This window comes from Borostomias antarcticus (assembly GCF_949987555.1).
Source record: "Borostomias antarcticus genome assembly, chromosome: 3".
NCBI classification, from domain to species: Eukaryota; Metazoa; Chordata; class Actinopteri; order Stomiiformes; family Stomiidae; genus Borostomias; species Borostomias antarcticus.
Window position 1 is genome coordinate 18297660 of NC_140236.1, and position 21822 is coordinate 18319481.

The 21822-nt window shown below is 45.9% G+C and overlaps 1 protein-coding gene across 2 annotated transcripts in view; it reads right to left on the reverse strand.

Moving 5' to 3' along the window:
* The window catches only part of arfgef2 (ADP-ribosylation factor guanine nucleotide-exchange factor 2 (brefeldin A-inhibited)), a 102855-nt gene that overhangs the window by 78020 nt on the left and 3013 nt on the right, over positions 1-21822 (reverse strand). Inside the window, exons 2-5 of one of the 2 annotated variants that reach the window (XM_084436410.1) lie at positions 9434-9464; positions 8778-8901; positions 8344-8490; positions 6491-6670 (exon numbers count right to left, since the gene is read on the reverse strand). In XM_084436410.1, coding sequence (XP_084292536.1) covers positions 6491-6670; positions 8344-8490; positions 8778-8901; positions 9434-9464 — 482 coding nt within the window. Of the gene's footprint in view, positions 1-6490; positions 6671-6843; positions 7103-8343; positions 8491-8777; positions 8902-9433; positions 9465-21822 lie in introns of those variants that run through there. The other variant, XM_084436411.1, reaches the window with a different exon arrangement.

Here is a 21822-nt window from a genome sequence, read left to right on the forward strand (position 1 = left end):
AGAGATGGAGGCTACTCCAGGAATTGGATACTCACACCAGGTGACTCTCCAGCAACCGGGGTAACCGACTTCCCATACAGATGGGCTGACACCTTGGTTCGTGGGATGCTGGTCAAACACCTCACCCCCAAGTTGCCCGACTGACTGTGGGTAAGAGATAGATATGACCTAGACTAGATTTAAGGATAGTAACCAAGCGGTTGTCAGACCCAAGGAACCATCACGTCCGAAGCGTACTCAAAACTCTCTGTCCTCAAGTGCAAAAATGTGGTTATTGAAATTAAGAGCTCAACTTGCAACACCCCTAGTGTTCTCTTGAGAACGGTTTAGATAAATTATATTTGTTCAGACTTTGAGAATCGCATATGAAGCTATTCATTTAATGTTATTTGGTTTGAGTAATGCATTTTTTTTCATTTGTTCACTGTTACGGGAAAGGATGTGTGGTGTTGTTTTTGTGTTTGTTTTTCCTTCCTGTCTTCCCCAGGTGTTGGCCAGCGGTGGTGCATGTGGTTCCTGGTCCCGCCTTGTCCTGTCCTGTCAATCATCGTTGCCCTCAGTGTGTGCAGTCCTTGTGTCCCTCATTGATTTCCCCCCTGTGTTCAATTATCTACCTTCCTTGTTGTCCAATCATGTGTCTCCCTGTCTCCTATAAGAGTGTCCTGTGTTCTGTGTAGGGGGGGGAGGAGAGGGGTTGTTATGTTTGTTTTGTGCCTGTTACGTTTGGTTTGTTTTACCTAGTTTGATTGTGGGTTCGTGCCCCCCTAGTCCTTTGTCGTCTTGGCCAAGGGAGAAGGGCTAGGTAAGACACCCTGGGGTCTACATTTTGCACCATGTAGGTAACCACTGTCTATACACATTAGGTAAGACGCGTGTGGTGCCCTTGTTGTAGCAGGTAGGTTAGGTTCCGGGCAGGTCTATTTAGTTAGAGTGTGTGTGGAGTAGGTAGGTTAGAAGGGTAGGGAAGTTTAGGGCTGTGTTTGTGGTGTGGCACCGCCGCATGGTCTTTCTCCCTGCCCCCCTCTCCTACCCCTTTGTTAGCGTCCGGAGGAGTGTTATGTTGTTTATTTTCTTCCCCCTTGTCTTGTCCATTGCTTGTAGTATACTCATTTATTTGTGTGGAAATAAATCCTTTTTTATGACAAAAGGTACATTGGATTTGGACATTGTATTGTGTTTTGAATGCCCCACACCCAGAGTATCGTGTTGCGTTCCATCTACCAGCTGTGTGTTATACACAGACTGTATGTTCTTATTCACCATACCCCTTTGGTAATACCATCGTAATAAGAATGTAACAAGTGGGGGCTCGTCCGGGATCCGTCCATCTTTCCTGAGGGTTTGTGTGTAGGGCCCTAGCTGGTTAATCGTATTGTGGGTGTGGTGGTTCAGTTTTTGTGTACGTTAGTGGGTCTTTTATTTAAATGGCGACCTCAGTAGTAGTTCAGTTCATTGAGTCTCCTTCAGTGGAGCTGTTGGACTTGTGTCTTGTGGCTGACTTGGAGGCTCTAGCTGAGCGTTATGAGATAGCTATGCCCAAGAATGTTGTGAAGGCTGAGTTGAGGCGCATTGTGGGGGAAGCACTGGTGGACCGGGGGGTCTTGCCAGTGCCTGTGTTGGCTACTCCTGATCCTGAGGGGTCTGCAGAGCAGCCAGGAATCCCTGTGGTTGGGGAGGACTGAAGGGAGGATGATCCCGCCTCCCCAGTGAAGGAGGAGGCCTACCCTGAGGGGAGAGAGATTCCCCCACCCCGTTCTATGCCTCGGTTTGATCCTAGTCCCCATTCTGTTTCTCCTCCTGGTTCACCACGGTCGGGTATAAATGCTCGACTGCGCCTCCAGGTAGCGCGACTCGAGGCCGAGAAGCAGGAGAGAGAGCGTGAACGGCAGGCGGAGATTAACTGCCGGCTTGAGATACGGAGGATGGAGTTGGACGCAGAGATTCAGTTGCGCCGACTGGAGATGGAGGAGAAAATGGGTCTCCTAAAGGCCAACCAGTACTCTGCCTCTCAGTCTCTTGGCACCCCGCAGACTTCACCTCTGATTTCTGCCGAGGTGAGTGATCGCCATGATAGATTTGATGTTTGTAAGAATATTGCCTTAGTGCCCCCTTTCAGAGAATCTGAGGTTGACTCCTACTTTAGTGTTTTTGAGCGTATAGCTGGCTCTTTGCACTGGCCCAAGGACATGTGGCCCTTGCTTTTACAGTGAAAATTGGTAGGCAAAGCCCAGGAAGCTGTGTCTGCTTTGTCTCTTTCAGATGGTTTGGACTATGATTGTGTGAAATCTGCTGTGCTTAAATGAACTTGTCCCAGAGGCAAACAGGCAAAAATTCAGAAACCATCGAAAAGGTGTCAGTAAAACCTACGTGGAGTTTGCCAGAGAAAAGGAGCTCATGTTTGATAGATGGTGTGCTGCTTGTAAGTGCGAGGACTTTAAGTCTCTACGGGAATTGATTATGGTGGAGGAGTTCAAGAACAGCCTCCCTGAGAAATTAGTAGTTTACCTAAATGAACACAAGGTGGCCAAAGTGTCTCAAGCGGCCGTGCTTGCAGATGAGTTCGTATTCATCCCATAAAACTACTTTCACGGCAGCAGTACCCCGCTCTGAGATGCGGAAAGTGTCCCCAGCACGTGAGCACCGGCCCTCTACTGTGCCAGGCTCAAAGGGCAAGGAAGAGCGTGTGTGTTTTTTCTGCCACCGGCCTGGGCATTTGATAGCAGGGTGTAGAAAATTGCAGCAGCGACAGGGACAGTCATATGCCTCGTCTCCTCATGCCAAACCGGTGGTGTTGGTGCACCCTGCGCCTATTGATTCTAAACTGTCCTCTAATCTATCCTCTGTTAAGCCCTGTTTGAAGGCTGAATCTAGCTATGATCCTTTTGTGTCTTCTGTATCGGTGTCCCTAACAGGTAATGATGAAACCTATGTGCCCGTTTGCATTCTCAGAGACACCGGGGCTGCCCAGTCTGTGATCCTCTCGAGTGTGTTGCCTTGGTCCGATGATTCGTACTGTGGCTACAGTGTGTTGTTGCAGGGCATTGAGATGGGTCATGTGCCGGTGCCATTGCATTTCGTTAATGTGCGTTCGGATTTGATTAGTGGCAGATTCAAAGTTGCAGTACAGCCTTCTCTTCCTGTGGAAGGTATCACCCTAATCATGGGGAATGATCTTGCGGGTGGGTTAGTAGTACCAGTGTTGGAGGTGGTTACTCCCCCAGCGCAGCCTGCTGTCCTCGATAGCCTGGGAAAGGAGTTTCCCACTGCTTTTCCCTCCTGTGTGGTTACACATGCCCAAGCCAGGAAGTTGGGTAATGTGTGTGATTTGGAGGATTCTCTGTTTAGCTCCATACTTGGTGCAGATGTGAGTACAGATGTGAACGACTTGCCTCCCCAGAGCCCAGTGAAGGAGCCTGAGGTTGATAAGTCTGATGTGGCTAAGTCTTTCAGTGAGGTTTGCATCCCAGTAACTACAGATAACCTGAAAGCTGCTCAAAGGCAGGACTCTAGCTTAGCCAAGTGTTTCTCTTCTGTTGTGACTAGTGAGCAAGCTGCTCACCGGACCGTAGCCTATGTGCTAGTGGACGGACTCCTAACCCGTAGGTGGAGGTCCAGAAGAGAGATGGACAGTGACTTGAGTTCTGTGTGTCAGATTGTGGTTCCTAAACCCTTTAGATCCCATGTGTTATCATTAGCCCATGATATTCCCTGGTCGGGTCATCTGGGTGTGACTAAAACTTATGATCGCATCTTACGACACTTCTTTTGGCCGGGTTTGAAGGGTGATGTGGCTAACTATTGCAGAACCTGTCATACCTGCCAGCTCATGGGGAAACCTAACCAAGTTATTCCCCCCGCTCCTCTTTATCCCATTCCTGTGTTGGGGGAGCCATTTGAGCGAGTGTTGGTGGATTGTGTGGGCCCTCTGCCTAAATCTAAATCAGGTTATCAGTTTTTGTTAACCATTATGTGTGCAGCTACTCGCTACCCTGAGGCCATTCCTGTGCGCAAAATCACTGCCAAGGTCGTAGCAGCAGCCTTTACAAAGTTCTTTGCTACCTTTGGTTTACCCAAAGTGGTTCAAACTGATCAGGGTACCAATTTTATGTCTCGTTTATTCACCCAGGTTTTGAAAACCCTCCAGATCACTCAAGGTGTCCAGCGCATACCACCCTGAGAGTCAGGGCGCACTGGAACGCTGGCACCAAACCTTGCCTGTCACCTCCTTCCCAGGATCGTTATGGCAACGTGGACAAGCTCCACAGCCATGATCTCATAAACATACACCCCACACTCACTAGGACACCAAAGTAACAAAGCATTTCTCTCCTGAAACTGAAGCCATTGAACGAAGGAAAAGACAAGAACACACCCCAGTATTCGTTTGTCCTATTTGAATGTTGCACTCCACTTGACTGTTGGGTCTATACGGTAGACGAAGATGGATGGAAAATACTACATTCTGCATATATAAGATTTGAAAGCAACAAAGATTTCCAGGTTATACTGTTGTAACTGTGACTGAAGTTTGGTTTAGTTTCATCAGCAATCAAACTAGACACCATAGAGCTATCTCAAATTTTCAATTTGTTTTCGGTATATTCTTTCTCTCATGAACGCATGACACATGAACGCATAATACCAAGTAATTTCATCCTTAGCTAAAGAAGTAAATTACATGAAAAAGATTGTGCTACAAAATAGACTTCCCTTAGAGATAATACTGGCTATATCTGCTGTTCGTTTAGTTCGGATCCAAATGCTGCATTGAGTTCCATGAAGCAAACAAGAAAGGTATTCAGATCTTAAATAATGTTTGTGCCATTGACATTGAATATTTTGATACATAATCTGTTGGTTCTAATTAAAATTTAAGGGTTTTCCTCTAAAACAAAGAAAGAGGTTTTTTCCCACTCAGTCATGAATATATGAAATGTGTCTTAGATTAGTAATCATGTTATCTTTTTACCTTGCTTATGCCAAATTTTGTGAGGAGTTTTGGTACATGGTTTGCATGTGTAGAATTAGGTTTTTACCAAATCTGTTTGATTATTTTTATGATATTTTATAATTTGATCCCACATTGTTGATTCTTTCATTTCTATTATAGTTGTGGATGTTTGATCCACAAAACCGGGGAATTGTGAATGAAATTCAAGTCTCACCAAAGTGTTTTGTTTTCCTACTTGACTGTTGTTCTAACTTTGTAGTTCGTTCTCATAGATCAGTCTGTTAAAACTACACATTCTTCCTGTGTGACATCACTTCCCTGTCCTCTTCATCCTGAAACTATGTCACTTCCTTTTTCATGTTATAGCCTATCGACCTCGTCCACATCTGACTCACTCAACCCGGATTCACTTCCTGTGCTAGAGTCCGACTCTGCAGAATCGTAACAGAATAAAACTATTGTCTTTGTTTAAAACCAGCTTGACCGACAACTCAGCGTGTTCTTTGAAATCTAAACTAAACCAAGTAAGATTTTCATTTACAGGACACCATTTGAAATGCTTCCAATAAGCCCATGTCTTCTACCATGGCAATTGGGTAAAAAAAAGTAAAAATTATAATAATTGTGATTAATTGTGCGTTATTTTTGCCTAATTAAATGCACTAATGAACCCATGAAATGGGCAGCCCTGTAAACAGGTGTGAACGGAGCAGGCAGGTCGGGGGATAGGCCCTGTAAACAGGTGTGAACGGAGCAGGCAGGTCGGGGGGGCTCAGCCCTGTAAACAGGTGTGAATGGAGCAGGTCGGGGGGCTCAGCCCTGTAAACCGGTGGGAATGGAGCAGGTCGGGGGCTCAGCCCTGTAAACAGGTGTGAATGGAGCAGGTCGGGGGGGCGCCTCGCCAGCCCATCTACTGGGTTTCTGAGTGTTTACAGTGTTTTATTATTATTATACATATATATACATATATATCCTCAAATGGGTTACAGGGATAGCTAACATATAGTGGCCTAATATGTAGGTAAACATCTCTGGAACTATTTATCTACTCTATTTTTTATAGTGTTACGTTTCTTATAATGTAGTATTTATTCCATGCTTAGTGCTTGGTAATACAATCAAACATTTTCCAGGAGCTTACTTGATCGTCTTGTTGAGAGAGGTCAGGGAAGGATTTTGACAGTTCCGCTACAGTATTTTGGCTCAAATGGGTGAACTGTTTTTTTGCTTCCCTTTGGAAGATCAGGGGTAGGATCAGCATGTATACCCCCCACCCTCTCTTTCTCTCTGGAAAGTGTACTGTGTTTTGTGTGTGTGTGTGAAATGCATCTAAATGCGGTGTAGTTTGCTGTGTGTGAAATGCGCTGTCTAAATGCGCTGTGTTTTGTGTGTGTGAAATGCGCTGTCTAAATGTGGTGTGTTTTGTGTGTGTGTGAAATGCGCTGTCTAAATGCGCTGTTTTGTGTGTGGGTGAAATGCGCTGTGTTTTCTGTGTGAAATGCACTGTCTAAATGTGGTGTGGGTTGATGTGTTACTGACCGCCTGCGCCTCCATGCGGGTGAAGATGACGTGGAGCATCTGTGTGAGCGTGGCCTTGGCCGTGGTCTGGTTGATCAGGTTCCTGCTGGCCAGGTAGATGTTGTAGCAGGTGCGGACAGTCAGCAGCACTGTGCCCTCGTGGACCTCGATGTGGGGGGAGGTGACAGCGGTCAGCAGGGCCTGGAGTGGGGGGGGAGGGACACACAGGATATCCTGTAAAACTGTTTCCTCTTTCCTAGAGACACGGGTCTGGTCTCCTCAGCCAGAACATCATGAAGCCCTCCCTGAAGAGCAGAGGGACTCTGCCTCACGCCGTCGCTTCACAGCAACAAGGTCCTGGGTTCCATTCCCACCTGGGCTATCCATCTCCCGGGCCTTTCTCTGTGGAGTTTACATGTTCTCCCCGTGCTCACTCAGGTTCCCTCCACACAGAACCCCAATATGAGAAACATGTAGAAGAACAGACGCTCTTCAGTCTGGGTCCCTGACCACGACCTGGACTGAACACTTGGACTTGGTCCCCGGGCGCCATGAACGATGGCTGCCCACTGCTCCTGGCTGTTCCTGGAGGAGGACGGCTGAGATGGGATCAATTCTACTCTCCTGTGTCGCCACTCACCCATGCATGTGTGTATTTGTCATAAACAACCTTTGAGGTCCAGTAATTATTAATGATTAATTACAGGACGAGTGTGTGTATAAACCATACAGGAAGTGTGTGTTGTGTGTAAACGCTGGTATAGATCCAGTAAACCAGTCACCAGGGTGATAAGGCCCGGTGTGTGTGTGCAGACGGACTTTGCTCCCCAGCTCTGCTCCTCTCAGCAGCCTCCCCTCCTGAGCCTCCACATCACACACACTGAAGCTGCATTCTGTCTGGATCAGAGCTCCGGATTTGGCGCCCAGGACGATGTCATACCCCTGTTGAATGCGTTCCAGAAACAAAATGGGAAAACCCACTTGTGCCCCATCTTTGTCAAGTTAGCTATTGTTAGCAATTGTTCAATACCAGCTGATAACAACAAACTAAGTTATTTTGAGCGTACGAGCTCCGTAGCAACACTGTCCGCTGATTGATTTAATGAGACACAAATAAGACATAAGCGCTAATAAACAGGCTTATTACAGCTGACACTTATTGTTGATGCATATAGCAGCCATCTTGATAGATGTTGAAGTCGGGATAGATGTTTTATTGGATAGATGTTTTATTGGATAGATGTTTTATTGGATATATGTTTTATTAGATAGATGTTTTATTGGATAGATGTTTTATTGGATAGATGTTTTATTGGGGGAAATCCTGAGTTCAAGTGACGTATTGATGAGGACTGAGGTCAAACCCAGGAATCCCCACGTCTCCGATACAACAGGAACGCAACATTACTATATGACTACTGATAGTCCAGGTCTGTGAGTGAGTGTGTGTGTGACAGTGTGTGTTTGTGTGTGTGTCTGTGTATGTGTGTGTGCGTGTGTTTGTTCTGTGTCTATGTGTGTTTGTGTGTTCTGTGTGTGTGTGTTCTGTGCGTGTGTGTGTGTGCATCCTGTGTGTGTGCGCGCATCTGTGAGTTGACTGTGTGTGTGTGTGCGTGTGTGTGTTCTGTGTCTATGTGTGTTTGTGTGTTCTGTGTGTGTGTTCTGTGCGTGTCTGTGTTCTGTGCGTGTGTGTGTGTGTCCTGTGTGTGTGCGCGTGTCTGTGAGTTGTGTTTGTGTGTGTGCGCGTCCTGTGAGTGTGTGTGTGTGTCCTCTCTGTGTGTGTGTGTGTGTGTGTGTGTGTGTGTGTGTGTGTGTGCGTGCGTGCTGTGAGTGTGTGTGGGTGTGTACTGTCTGTGCTCTGGTCTCTGACCCACCTTGATGATCTGCAGCTGGACGCCTTCGTCGGTCTGTGGTCCCTGGAAGCAGCTGCAGATGGTCTCCACCAGCCGGTCCATCAGGCGCCGGCCCGGGGCCCCGCTGTCGGGGGCGTTGCCCGTGATGTGACCGTACGCTATCAGCTTCTACAGGGGGCACAGCAGGGGGAGGGGGGCTGTGAGTGTGTGTGAGTGAGTGAGTGAGTGAGTGTGAGTGAGTGTGTGTGAGTGTTGTGTGTGTTCGTTGTGTGTGTGTGTGTGTGTGATATTGTAAACAGCCAAACAGAACAGCACAAAAGACGGAAGAAAGGGATATTTGGCCCGTCATACTGGAACCTCCCTTCCAGAACATTCTTCAGACGCTCAGGATACAGGGAGATGTTTCTGTGTGTGTTGAGGATGTGTGTGTGTGTTGAGGATGTGTGTGTGTGTACCTGCAGACAGTCCAGGGAGGTGCTGACTATCCTTGGGGACTTTGATTGACAGGCCAGTTCAAAGGGCAGCACATACTTGTCAGCCTCGATGTAGTTGGCCCTTGGTGGGACCACGGTTCCATCTCTGAAACACACACACACACACACAGAGCTGTGTGACGCCAGCAGCTGGGGTGTAGTGGAGGGGTACAGAGTGAAGCCACTTCTTCAGTCATACACCCCCCCCCCCCCCCCCCGTGGGCACCAGCATTCAGTGACACGGCAGTTACCTCAGATGATCCAATGATCCACACACCAGCGCTCACTCTCCTGTCAGTACTGTTCATTTGGACAGCACATTTAGATTTAGTTTTAGTCATGTCTTTTGACTAAAATGCTATTTAGTTTTAGTCATATTTTAGTAATCTAAATTCTAAATTGTTTTACACACAGGGGGACAGGTCTACTATACTAGCATCTGAAGACACAGGGGGACAGGTCTACTATACTAGGATCTGAAGACACAGGGGGACAGGTCTACTATACTAGGATCTGAAGACACAGGGGGACAGGTCTACTATACTAGGATCTGAAGACAGGGGGACAGGTCTACTGTACGTAGCGTTGACATTCATCTTTAGATTTGTTATATATGAGACAAATTCAGTGGAACTTACTTCTGCTTCTCGAGCTCTGCCTTGATTTCATCTGTGAGGAGACAACAGACAACAAGGTCAATCACTGGTTACATCTTCAACTTTGACCTTTAGACTTGAAATGTCAGTGACACTCTCTTCATAGTCTCCATAAAATGTCCACCATACAGACACAGACGCATAGATACACAAATATACACACAGATATATACACACACTGGCTCGTTATGCATGCTTGGACCCAGGGCTGAAAATTAACCTGCCAAGGGGACTGGTAGATGAAAAAATCCACCGGCCAAGTATATTTTTTACCGGCCAAAATTATAAATTGCCTTTTTTGTCACATTATAGGCTTACATCTGTTTCAATTGGATGCCTAGAAACATTGCAATTCATAGAAATTAAATTATTCATTTGCATTCACTTCCACGGTGTAGAATTATCCATAACTACCTAACCCTACACAAATATGAGATATAAATGATCCAAGCCTTAACCTCATGGTCTTTATGTGTTTATGAACAAAATACATATACTGTAACATATTCACAGCCTTTCATCATGTAAAGTAGTAGTAGCGTGTGTCCTCTGAGGTAAATGGGAACGATTTTCTGTGCGCGAGTAGCCTCGCGTCACCAGTCTCTCCTAGTGCGCGAGGCTCTGCAACAGTCATGTGACTGAAAACTTTATTTGGTGCAGCGGGGGAGCTATTTAAGTGCAACACACAACAAACAGAACGCCGGGCTGCATTCCGAATCGCATACTTCTACTACTTACTACCTGTACCTACTACAGCTGCCCTTAGAAAGTATGTACTTTGCAAGCAGTAGGCATCCAATTGGAACATACTACCTTGTCATAACATTACGTCTTGAAATTCGCCCACATCCGTCGCTGTCCATAACGCGACATTCGTCTACAGCTGTCACGACTTGCACATGTGACGCACATTTCCGCTGCGCACAGGATTGTGGGTCAGAAAAGCCAGAAAAGCCTGCTGGCTTGCATACTGCAAAATACAACCGGATGTAGTAGGACATCCTGGTATTTTTGCCATACTGCATGTATAGCTAGGAGCTATTTAAGGAGCTATTTAAGTGCAACACACAACAAACAGAACGCCGGGCTGCGTTCCGAATCGCATACTTCTACTACTTACTACCTGTACCTACTACAGCTGCCCTTAGAAAGTATGTACTTTGCAAGCAGTAGGCATCCAATTGGAACATACTACCTTGTCATAACATTGCGTCTTGAAATTCGCCCACATCCGTCGCTGTCCATAACGCGACATTCATCTACAGCTGTCACGACTTGCACATGTGACTCGGTTCGGAACGCAGCCCCGGTCTATGGCATGGATGTGGCGACATCGCACGCATAATTTATTACATGACTCTATTGGTACAAACATTTACCCGCCAGTGTGGCGGATAGCCTCCGAAATGTAGTCGCCAAATGGAAATTTTACCCGCCATTGGCGGGTGGCGGGTGTTAATTTTCAGCCCTGCTTTGACCCACACTAAAGCCCAGGGTGTGATTGCTGTGGAATAACACATGTGCGTAATCAAGCGTGTTTTGCGGCTGGTTAATTTCAGCACATTAAAATGCAGTGGATGCTCCCCAGGCATGCAGGACGTGAATACTAGTTAGAGCATAGAGTATACCGCCCACTCAAGATATTAACGCTCCTCTACTGGATACCACAGAGCTGCTGGACAGAAAGACATGGGCTGCGTTCCGAATCTCATAATTCTACTTCTTACTACCAGTACCTTGTACAGCTGCCCTTAGAAAGTACGTACTTTGCAAGCAGTCGGCATCCAATTGGGACATACTACCTTGTCATAACATTGCGCCTTGAAATTTGCCCACACACGTCGCTGTCCATAATGCGACATTCGTCTACAGCTGTCACGACTTGCACATGTGACGCACATTTCCGCTGCGCACAGGATTGTGGGTCAGAATAGCCAGAAAAGCCTGCTGGCTTGCATACTGCAAAATACGACCGGATGTAGTAGGACATCCTGGTATTTTTGCCATACTGCATGTGGCATACTATGTATTGGGACATACTACATCCTGTTTTGGCATACTATATAGTAGGGTAGTATGCGATTCGGAATGCAGCCATGGTTCCTGGCACACACACACACGCACGCGCACACTCTTCTCCTTTACTCTGGAGGGCTGGCAGGCACCACCCAGCTTTCTCTTCTGACAGCAGCTGACCTGGTTGACCTGCCTAACCTCTGACCTCCTAGTGGAACACAAGCTGAGCTGATCACACCAGACTGGTTGACCTGCCTAACCTCTGACCTCCTAGTGGAACACGAGCTGAGCTGATCACACCAGACTGCTCTGCAGCAGGAAACACCACTCACTGAATAAACAGGCAGTATTCTGTCACTAGCTCAGTCTTAATGTCAATTCAACTGGCAACTGAGGGACAATATGACGTGCTGGCTACATTGCTAGAGGGTTCAGAGTGTGTGTGTGTGTATGTGTGTATTAGGGATGTGCACGGTTAACCGAGTACTCGAGTAGGCGATCTGCTAATCGGAAAATAAACACTACTCGGTTAATCTAAAGGCTGTACAATATGGCATGTTTGGCCGTGAAAGCGTGCATTTCTGAGCGCCTGTGCCCTTTTTCAATTGTTACCAAAGAGGATAGAGCGTTGGCGGCTGCCTGGAGAAAAGCGCTGTATACAGAGTCTTTTTTCAAGCGCTCTGGCTTTTTGAAAACATTGCCATCTCAACTTTTCAGAAAGGCGCTGCCAACGTCACTGCGGCTCTTTCAGGCAACCAATGATCAGATATTAGATAGGGCATGACTCGTCAGCTGTCTGGGGATCCCGGGGGACCCCCCTGCCTGGCTATTAAACAGAATATCTGAAAGTGCACCCATCGCAAAAATAATAAATGCAGCCAGCTGTCAGGGGTAGTGATGACTGATCACTAGTTGACTACTGTCTAACCAGCTAACTGGTTACGTTTTAAAAGCTATATTTATTTACATGGACACAGTTCTTGGGTGCAAAGTTACGTGGTCACGAAAACTAACAATAATTAGCCCATGGGCTTGCTAATGCTAGCTGTCCATGGTTCGGTTTTCCATACTGTTAAGCATTTTCGGATCAAACTAAACCGTGGTTTTGCATAGTGTTAAAGCATTTTATGGATCGAGCCTCGGACTTTCAAACCTGTTACAGCGTAGGTAGCCTATGAGAGAGCTAGTGAGTATAGCCTTAAGCCTATATATATATGCCACTTCATTTGTTTTGTTTTGACAATTAAACGCTGGTACCGGGTCTCTGATTTTGTTTATCTGCATACTGTGCATAGTAGGCAGTGGTGTGAGTGGACTTTGTACTCTGGCTCCACGCAGCACTCCCATCATTTTGCGGTAGGCTAATCATGTTGGTAATGAGGTGGTGCTGAAAAAGACAGCGAGTACCAGCCAATACATCCATGCTACCAGCACAGGTCCATGCGCGTATAGCCTACTCCTATAGTTTTCCAGCCTGCTATAAATAAATATTGAATGAATAGTCCTATTGTTCAATAAATCTATTTAGTTTTGCATGGACATTTTTCTAATGAAGGCTTGACGCCGAAACATCCATTATTGTCCAATAAATTGGAAATAGGCAGTGAGTGCCGCGGTGCTTTTTAGATAACGCTAAAAATTCATTCACTTGTTATCCGGCATCGGCAGTAAAGGCTTGGTTTAATACTTAATTTTGATTAGTAAATTAGAGGTCTGGTTGCATATTGTAGGCTTAGAGTTTTCAGAGTAGCCTAACGATATGAGCTGGGCAGTGCATCCACAATAAAAGGCTGCGTTTTTCGATTCCGATAGCTTCATGAAAACCTGTGGGTTATTCAATCTGATGATAAGTAATGCATCCAACCACACATCAGCTTTTAAATATGTTTATTTGCAAGGGCATGGACGAGACATGAAAGCACCGCCACGGTAATAACGGCGGAAAAAAACGTATTCCCCTCCGAGGGGGCCGGGGTTAAATGCGCTCTGTCTGGACGGTATCTTTTTTTGAGTAATCGGTTACTCGAGTAGGATCAGGTTAGGTTACTTGGTTTTAAAATTAGTCGAAATTCCCATCCCTAGTGTATATATTAGGGGTGTAACGGTACATGTATTCGTACCGTACCGTACGGTAAGGGGCTTTCGGTACGGTACAGACATGTGCCGAGCGAACCGAACGGTACAGTCATGTGCCGAGCGACCCGACAGATCATTCGAGCATTAGACTGACACTAAATATTTGTCACAGTTGTGACAATGGGCTGTTTCTTAATCAACTCTTGTGAAATAGCGTCAGACTTTGAACCTTTCACTCTCTCTGCCATCGCTTCTGTCACTGTGAAAACGAGTCTCCTCGCATCGCACGCGTGTGTGCGCCCCCCCCCCCCCTCTCAGTTCGGCTCGCTCACACAGCGAAATAGGCTATAGCCTACATGGGGACCTTTGTAATCCATCTCCCATCTAATTGTACCGCAAGTTAGTTAGGCCTACCATATTTTGCCGAGCACATAAGTCATTTGATATAGGCTACAGTCCCGTGCAACCTGTCTGTGATTTGGAAACGAGTAGCCTACGAGCAGTGTCATCATATCAGTGCACAACTCACATTTGTCAGTGGGCTTGCGTTAATATTCAGTCGTCCTCATTACTGTCCTCCTGAGGTAAAACTATTAATTCTGTTCGTTTGCCTTAGCCTAATGCACCGTAATGAAACACAGGTAGGCTAAGGGAATCATTTATATATCATGGAGGTTCCAATGTAGGCTATAGTCCTTGCAATGACAGAAATGAAACTCTGAAGCTGCACACAGCGCGCGCTCGTTTGTACACGCACGTTTGCACACAGTCTATATCTCTGTGTGAAAAAAGGCATTTATTTTTTTGTTTCAATTTTAATTTTTTAGTATTTTTTTTTATTGCATTTAATTCGTTTTAAATAAGTGATCAAGAATATTTAAAATATTAAATATTTTTAAGTAGGCTATTCGTTTTTATTTAATTTTCTACTGCTGGGGACATCGTCACTGCCAGCAGGTCTTCCCTGTCTGCTGACAGTGTTGACATTTTTCTGGCCAAAAATATGAAGGTTGAGTGAAGTGGGGTAAATGGGGTATGAATGAGGGGGAAACACTTAAAAGAAAAAGAAACAGTAAAGTTACTTGACACAGCATTGTAGGCTATTCCACTGGTCAACATTGTTTTTTTGTTTTGTTATGTTGTTGTTGTTTTGTTTTTTTGGGGGGGGGGGCAGGGATGCAGCCTGAAAGGTATTGCTGTTTGTAAATAAAATTATATTAAAAAGATTGATTCAAGTTCATTTTCAAAGAATAGAAAAGGAATCAGAGTAGTGCCGGCGCACCGCTCCTGAACTGAACCGAACCAAGACGTCCGTACCGAGGTACGTACCGAACCGCGGTGTTTTCGTACCGTTACACCCCTAGTGTATATGCGTTTGTGTGTGTAGGCATGCATGTGTGCGTGCTAAATATCAAAGTAATAAGAGGCTATTAATTTTGTCACATCACCCTCAACCCAACTGGTGAGCAGCTGGACCTTCTCATGTGTGGAGGCCAGACTGTCTACCTAAACCATGCATAATGAAAGCCTGCCGACTCAGGTGGAAGCAGACTCAAGTCCTGGTCTCTTTATCAGCGACAGCTAGAGACCTACCAGGGAGAGATCTACCAGGGAGAGACCATGTAGAGTCCTACCAGGGAGAGACTGACCAGGGAGAAACCTACCAGGTAGAGACCAACTAGGGTCAGTCTCTACCCGGTAGGTTTCTCCCTAGTCAGTCTCTCCCTGGTAGGACTCTCCCTGGTCAGTCTCTACCCGGTATGTTTCTCCCTGGTCAGTCTCTTTCTGGTAGGACTCTCCCTCCCTCCATCAACCTCCCGGAATTAGAGACGGTGTTGCGCCACTTTGTCCACCTAGTACGGGGGCGCGATGTACGGGGGCGCGATGTACTGGTGCGGTCAGACAACCAGACCACAGTAGCGTACGTCAACCGGCGTATTCAGGGGGAATTCAGTCACCGGCGCTTCACCGGCTGGCAGTGATGCTGTGGCGATGGGCTCATGACGACCTCCGGTCTCTGATGGCGTGGCACATTGCCGGCCGTTTCAAAGTCGGGGCAAACCTGATGTCCCGAGGCGGGCCTCACCCTGACGAGTGGAGCCTGCATCCTCAGACCTGATGTCCCGAGGCGGGCCTCACCCTGACGAGTGGAGCCAGCATCCTCAGACCTGATGTCCCGAGGCGGGCCTCACCCTGACGAGTGGAGCCAGCATCCTCAGACCTGATGTCCCGAGGCGGGCCTCACCCTGACGAGTGGAGCCTGCATCCTCAGATTGTGGCTCAGCTCTAAAGCTATGGCGCCGTCTTGGGATTTGCTCTTGGTTCTGAACGCACTGTGTGAAGCGCTGTTTGAACCACTGGAGAACATTTTTCTCAAGTGTCTTTCTATTAAGACCGTTCTGCTCCTCGCACTGACACCGCTCTGCTCCTCGCTCTGACACCGGGCAAGCGGCCCAGTGATCTAAGAGCTCTGACAGTTGTTCTCATCACGGGTGATGGGAGCAAAGTTGTTTTGCACAAGGATCCATCTTTTGTTCTTAAAGTGGTCCGGGGCGCTTTTAGAGCACAGGATTTGGAGCTGGGAGCCTCTATCCTCTGCCTCATATGAGCGAGGAGGAGGCCCGCTCACATTTATTGTGTCATGTGCTGACTTATTATGTTCAGCACACAGCTACGGTCCGAACTACCCCCCAGCTGTTGGTTTGCCACGGCCCGGGGAAGGTGGGTTCACCGCTGTCCAAACAGCGTCTTTCCCAGTGGATTTGTGAGGGCATCTCCAAGTCTTATGAGACTGCGGGTCGCCCTCTGCCTGGGGATGTTCGGGCACACTATGAGGGGCGTGGCACGTCCGTTGCCCTGGTCAATGGTGTGTCTGTGGAGGACATTTGTGCGGCAGCTCCGTCTCCTTTTGTCCGCTATTATCTTCTATCCATGTCCTCTGTCTCCGTGGCGTCATCTGTGCGAGTCAGCGTTAGATATGATGTACCAAGGAGGGACCGTCTTATGCATGACGGTCCGCTCCTGTCTGTGGGTGAGGCTAGGACGGGCTATGTTACGATGTAACCGCTTCCGGTCCGGCTCTCCCCTCACGTACCTCTCCCTGCCCTCGGCTGTGATAAACCGAGTGTGGTGGGTGAGGCCAGAGTTTTGGTATGAGCTCACCTTGGAGCGCTGGCTTGTGTCCTGGCTGGCCTGTTTTGTTAGCGGGTCTAGGTGTGTTAGAGGGTTCTAGGTACCAGAAGGGTTCTTGAGCAATGGCGTTTTATATGTTAAAAACATACAGGGGAACTACAGAAGGCCTATTCTTGCTACTGATGTGTTTTTTTTAACACTTCAACAAAGGCCAATCATTTGAGTGAGTGAGGATGAGAAAGAGAAAGAGATAGAGTGAGTGAGTGAGAGAAAGAGAGAGAGTGAGTGAGTGAGAGAAAGAGAGAGTGGGTGAGTGAGAGAGAGTGAGTGAGTGAGAAAGAAAGAGAGAGAGTGAGTGAGAGAAAGAGAGAGAGAGGAGTGAGTGAGTGACAGAGGGAGAGAGAGAGTGTGAGTGAGAGAAAGAGAGAGAGGAGTGAGTGAGTGAAAGAGGGAGAGAGAGTGAGTGAGAAAGAGAGAGAGAGAGTGAGTGAGAGAGGGAGAGAGAGAGAGAGCTATAACCTGAGCAGAGAGGAGGGTTGAGTCCCAGCACCCAGACCAGAGCCTCTGCTTTGGTTTAGGTACTTGTTAACTTCGTTAGTTAACTATCTTACTTCATACACAACAGCCACTGTCTGGAAGTGCAACCATTATGAAATTGTACACTGTTAGTGCTCGGTCTAAAAATAAACAACAACCAAAAAAAACATAATCACGGTTCAAAAAGATAATTGCGATTATGTCACAAAATTGCAGTTTGGCGATTATGTAATAATTGTTACAGGTCTATGTGCAAACGAAGCCCACTTATACAGTGGAGCACCGGACCTGGTTGGACACAGGTGCGTGTATGGGTTTTTTCTTCAGTCAATTGTAGCTAGCGAGGTTTCACTAGCCAATAGGAGCTAGCCCTGTGGGGCTCCGCTCCACTCATAGAACTAGGGTTACAATGCGTAACTATCGATTCGATTAGTTGGCTACTGTAAAGCAACGCCCATCTTCTAATCACGCCAAAACACATTACGTTAGTAGTCAATGCTTTCAGCATGGCAAAAAATTAAGCAAAACCACGGTCTCTACAGTATCTATCTATCTAGATGGCGAGGAAATACCGTACTTCCTTCAAATCCCAGTGCGTCTTCTCGGCAGCCCGCAGGCAACATTGTAAACAAGCACTGAATACAATCAAGGAGACCAGCACTACAGGCTGTTCCTCTTGTTTTGTTTTCAGTTGGCTAGGATACAGTCCTGATAAAAAGCCTGTTTGCACTAAATGTCACCCATGTTGACTGGGTATTAACGTTAGGGCTGCTCGATTAATCGGATTTTAATCTAGATTAAGATTTGGGCTGTCAACGATCATTAAAACAAAATAATCGCCATAAAACGATTTTGCACAAATCAAGCGCACCCTACACTGCAGAGCTATACTGTGCTTGACCCCTCCCCCACCCCCCAAAGCCCCAAAACAAACACTTTAGTTCAAAGCGAGACGAGTTGTCAAGCGAGGCGCACGCATGCTCCTCTCGAACAAAACACGACAAGAAGAAGATTATGGCAGCAGAACGAGAGGTGGACAAGAGAGCTAAAACAATATCAGTGGTGTGGAAACACTATGGGTTCGCAGAGACAGATTTGGACCAAGTTGACATGGTGTGTAAAATTTGCTACGCAGTCGTAGCCGCCCCTCAAAGCTAGAGATCGACCGATATGCATTTTTTAGGGCCGATACCGATACCGATAATTGGCAAATTGAGGTGGCCGATAGCCGATATTTAAGGCCGATATTTAATATCACCAATTCACTTTTTTTTTCTTTTACAAAATGACAAGGAGAGATGCAAATAAAATAAAATATTTTATTTTGGTCTTCACCTGGGCACACATTTAACAGCTCTCATATACTGTATTACAAATGAATTAAAAATAAATAGGCCACAATTCCTCTCATGTCTCATGTTCTCATTCAACAAAATCTAATAAAATAAAATACATTTCAACTGAATGTTTTACAGGCTACAGTAGCTGAACGTTGCCATTTAGAACAGGGCAGGCTACTGCTCTGCTGAGAGTGAGACGGAACGCTGCTACTAATCATGAAACGTAACCAAGCATGCCCAGTGTAGTAAGGTGTTATCAGCCTAATACTCCCAATCTAAGATAACTAGGTTGTAGTGTAAGAAGCATAGCCTCTCAGCCTGCTCACCGCGGAGCTTGTTTCTTCTTTTTTCATATATTGCCCCCACTTCACTAAATACACGCTCACTAGGAACGGAAGAAGGTGGGGGACAGAGATATCTCCTCGCAAGAGGGGCGAGCAGGGGCAACTCTGCCTCGCTGATCTTCCACCACTCGAGTGGATCACTTTAATGGTCAATCACTGACTCTCGTAGGTACCGCTCTAGCTGCTCTTCCAGGCTGGCCCTGACACTAACCACTGCTGACCTGACGCCAAGCAAGGCATCATACATGTGATCAATGAGGTCACTCTTGATGACATAGTCTAAAAAAATATATAAGAAAAAAAGACAAAAACACACAGGTTAATATCCAATTAAACTACAGTCAAGTCACCACGTTTCAAGACATTTTTCCTGCCCGTTTAATTTAGTTTTTAGCCTATTGCAGACACCTAAAAGAAAATAAAGACAATAGACCATTTTACTGTTGGTAAACAATTAAGTGTGCGCATTTTGGCAAAAAAAGAATGAACTCATTACAGCGATATGTAGGCAATTTCGAAACGGGATAATGACGTTCCATAGAAAAAGGTCTATATGAAACTACAGCAAACCACAACAATGTAGACTATTTCTCCAGTGGGAGCAGACTACAGAATTGTCCCTTTGACTGATTTTCAATGTTTTACTTTTCAACACAGCTGAATGTTTCATGACAGAATTGTAACATACTGCACACTTAGACAACAGTATATTAGAGTTGTCTGTTTAATTGAGCGATGCGTTTCGCTCGCTTCGTCATGCTCTCCTTTCGCATTGCTTCGATGAGCCTATAGAAGCAACATGCGAAACGCATCGCACAATTAAACAGGCCCTCCTCAAATATAGACTACTGTTGTCTAAGTGTGCGGTATGTAACAATTTTCTTATGACTAGCTCTGGCTTTATACCTGCACCTTTGATATAGCCTACGCTGTGCACAGGCACCCTCTTTTTATCAGCTGAATGTATGTAGTTTACTATTTGTTTTCATTTGCATTCATGGGTGCTAATTAATAAACTATTTGACAACGGGAAGAGCAGAGTTGCATCCGACATCATATTGTTTTAGGCAACAAGTTGTGCGTAATAGCCTACAAGTGAATGAGCTCATCCAGCTCAATGGGATACGACCGCGTATCAGCAAGTGCCTCTCCGGAGAGGGAGATGGCAGAACAGCATGGGAGATTTCGCTGGTGCCAGTTATCGTTTTTGTTGTGGCGCAGAGTTACATTAATGTACATTAGGCCTACACCTTCATAAGAGTTCAATGATTTAACAGTTAATTCCGAACGTCCTTCTCCCCTCACTGCATCCGACATCATATCGTTTTAGGCAACAAGTTGTGCGTAATAGCCTACAAGTGAATAAGCTGATCCAGCTCAATGGGATACGACCGCGTATCAGCAAGTGCCGTAGGTGCCTCTCCGGAGAGGGAGATGGCAGAACAGCATGGGAGATTTCGCTGGTGCCATATCGTTTTTGTTGTGGCGCAGAGTTACATTAATGTACATTAGGCCTACACCTTCATAAGAGTTCAATTGATTTAACAGTTAATTCCGAACGTCCTTCCTCCCCTCACATCCATGCCTCTCAATGCGCTTCCGCTTTCCTATATGTCTAGAAGTGCATAGTTTTGCCTTGATTCAAATAGTCTTAAAATTCGATGTATATTACATCTTTATCAGACTGAATTAAATGTTTTTTTTAAGATCCTTCTCCCCTCTTTACAATGCGCTTTCATTGTCCACAAGTGGAAAAAAAGTCTAGACGTTGAGCTAGCCTGCTGGACCTGTCAGTTTTACCGCTCCATAAAATCTCCCGAGCTGGTGTGCTCCTCCGGTGGGCTACTTACTGACTCATGTTAAGTTAGCTAGCAGACCATTTCCTAATAAGGTGTAAAATGGCTGAGTGACTTTGATTTGAACTACAAGGATGGGAGAGCCAATTGGTGACGTTAGCTAGCTATCAGTCAGACTCAAGCCAAGGGAAAGTTCTAGCAACTAGCATAGCCTAGCTTGTTAAGGCTAGCTAACGTTAGTTGCATTACTTCCACGTTATTGGAGGCTGCCTATTATGAAAATCAATTTAACATGACAAAACTATTAATTTTCGGTGATTGTGTGCCTTAACTTACCGTTGGAAATGATGCAGTCTCCGAGTAGACCCTCCGCGATGTGCACGGCACGCTTCTTGCTCACCAACATTATATGGCTCTTTCGTAGTGACGCAATATCGGCCTTATAAAGCCGATAGCCGATATGACGCCAAAACGTGAATATCGGCCGTAATTATCGGCCGAGCCGATTATTGGTCGATCTCTACTCAAAGCAGCCCTTCTCAGTCCCGCTGTCCCATTCCGCTCGCTCATGCCAGACAACAGTCCTTTGCCGCTCCATTCACTTTGCCGTCAAAATAAATCGGTGTCGGCCTAGTTAGGAGAGACGCTCATATTTACAAGTGTCAGATGAACATGAAACTTCACTTCCCAAGCAAAAGGGTCTATTTTAACAAATGCTGGGTTTTGAAGCCTCGGCGCTACCATTAAATAACTTATTTACACGCGTTCTGTCCGAGTGAAATTATTTTTCCAAGGTAGTCTTCTTCTGTGGTGGTGGCGGGGCTTTGAAGCTTCTTTATTTATCAGTTTTGGCACTTTTATTTATTTATTTATCAAGATCAAGGTTCACTATTTGTCTCCCATGGGAGAAATGTATCTAATCCAAAGAACATTGTTAAAAAGAAAAGCCATTTAATAAATTAATTGTTATCAAAGTCAATGTATAATTTGATTTGTTAAGAAAATGTTAAAACTTTGGATTAAAAAGAAATTCAATGAATAATCGTGTTAAATAATCGTGATCTCAATATCAATCAAATTAATCGTGATTATGATTTTTGCCATAATCGAGCAGCCCTAATTAACGTTAG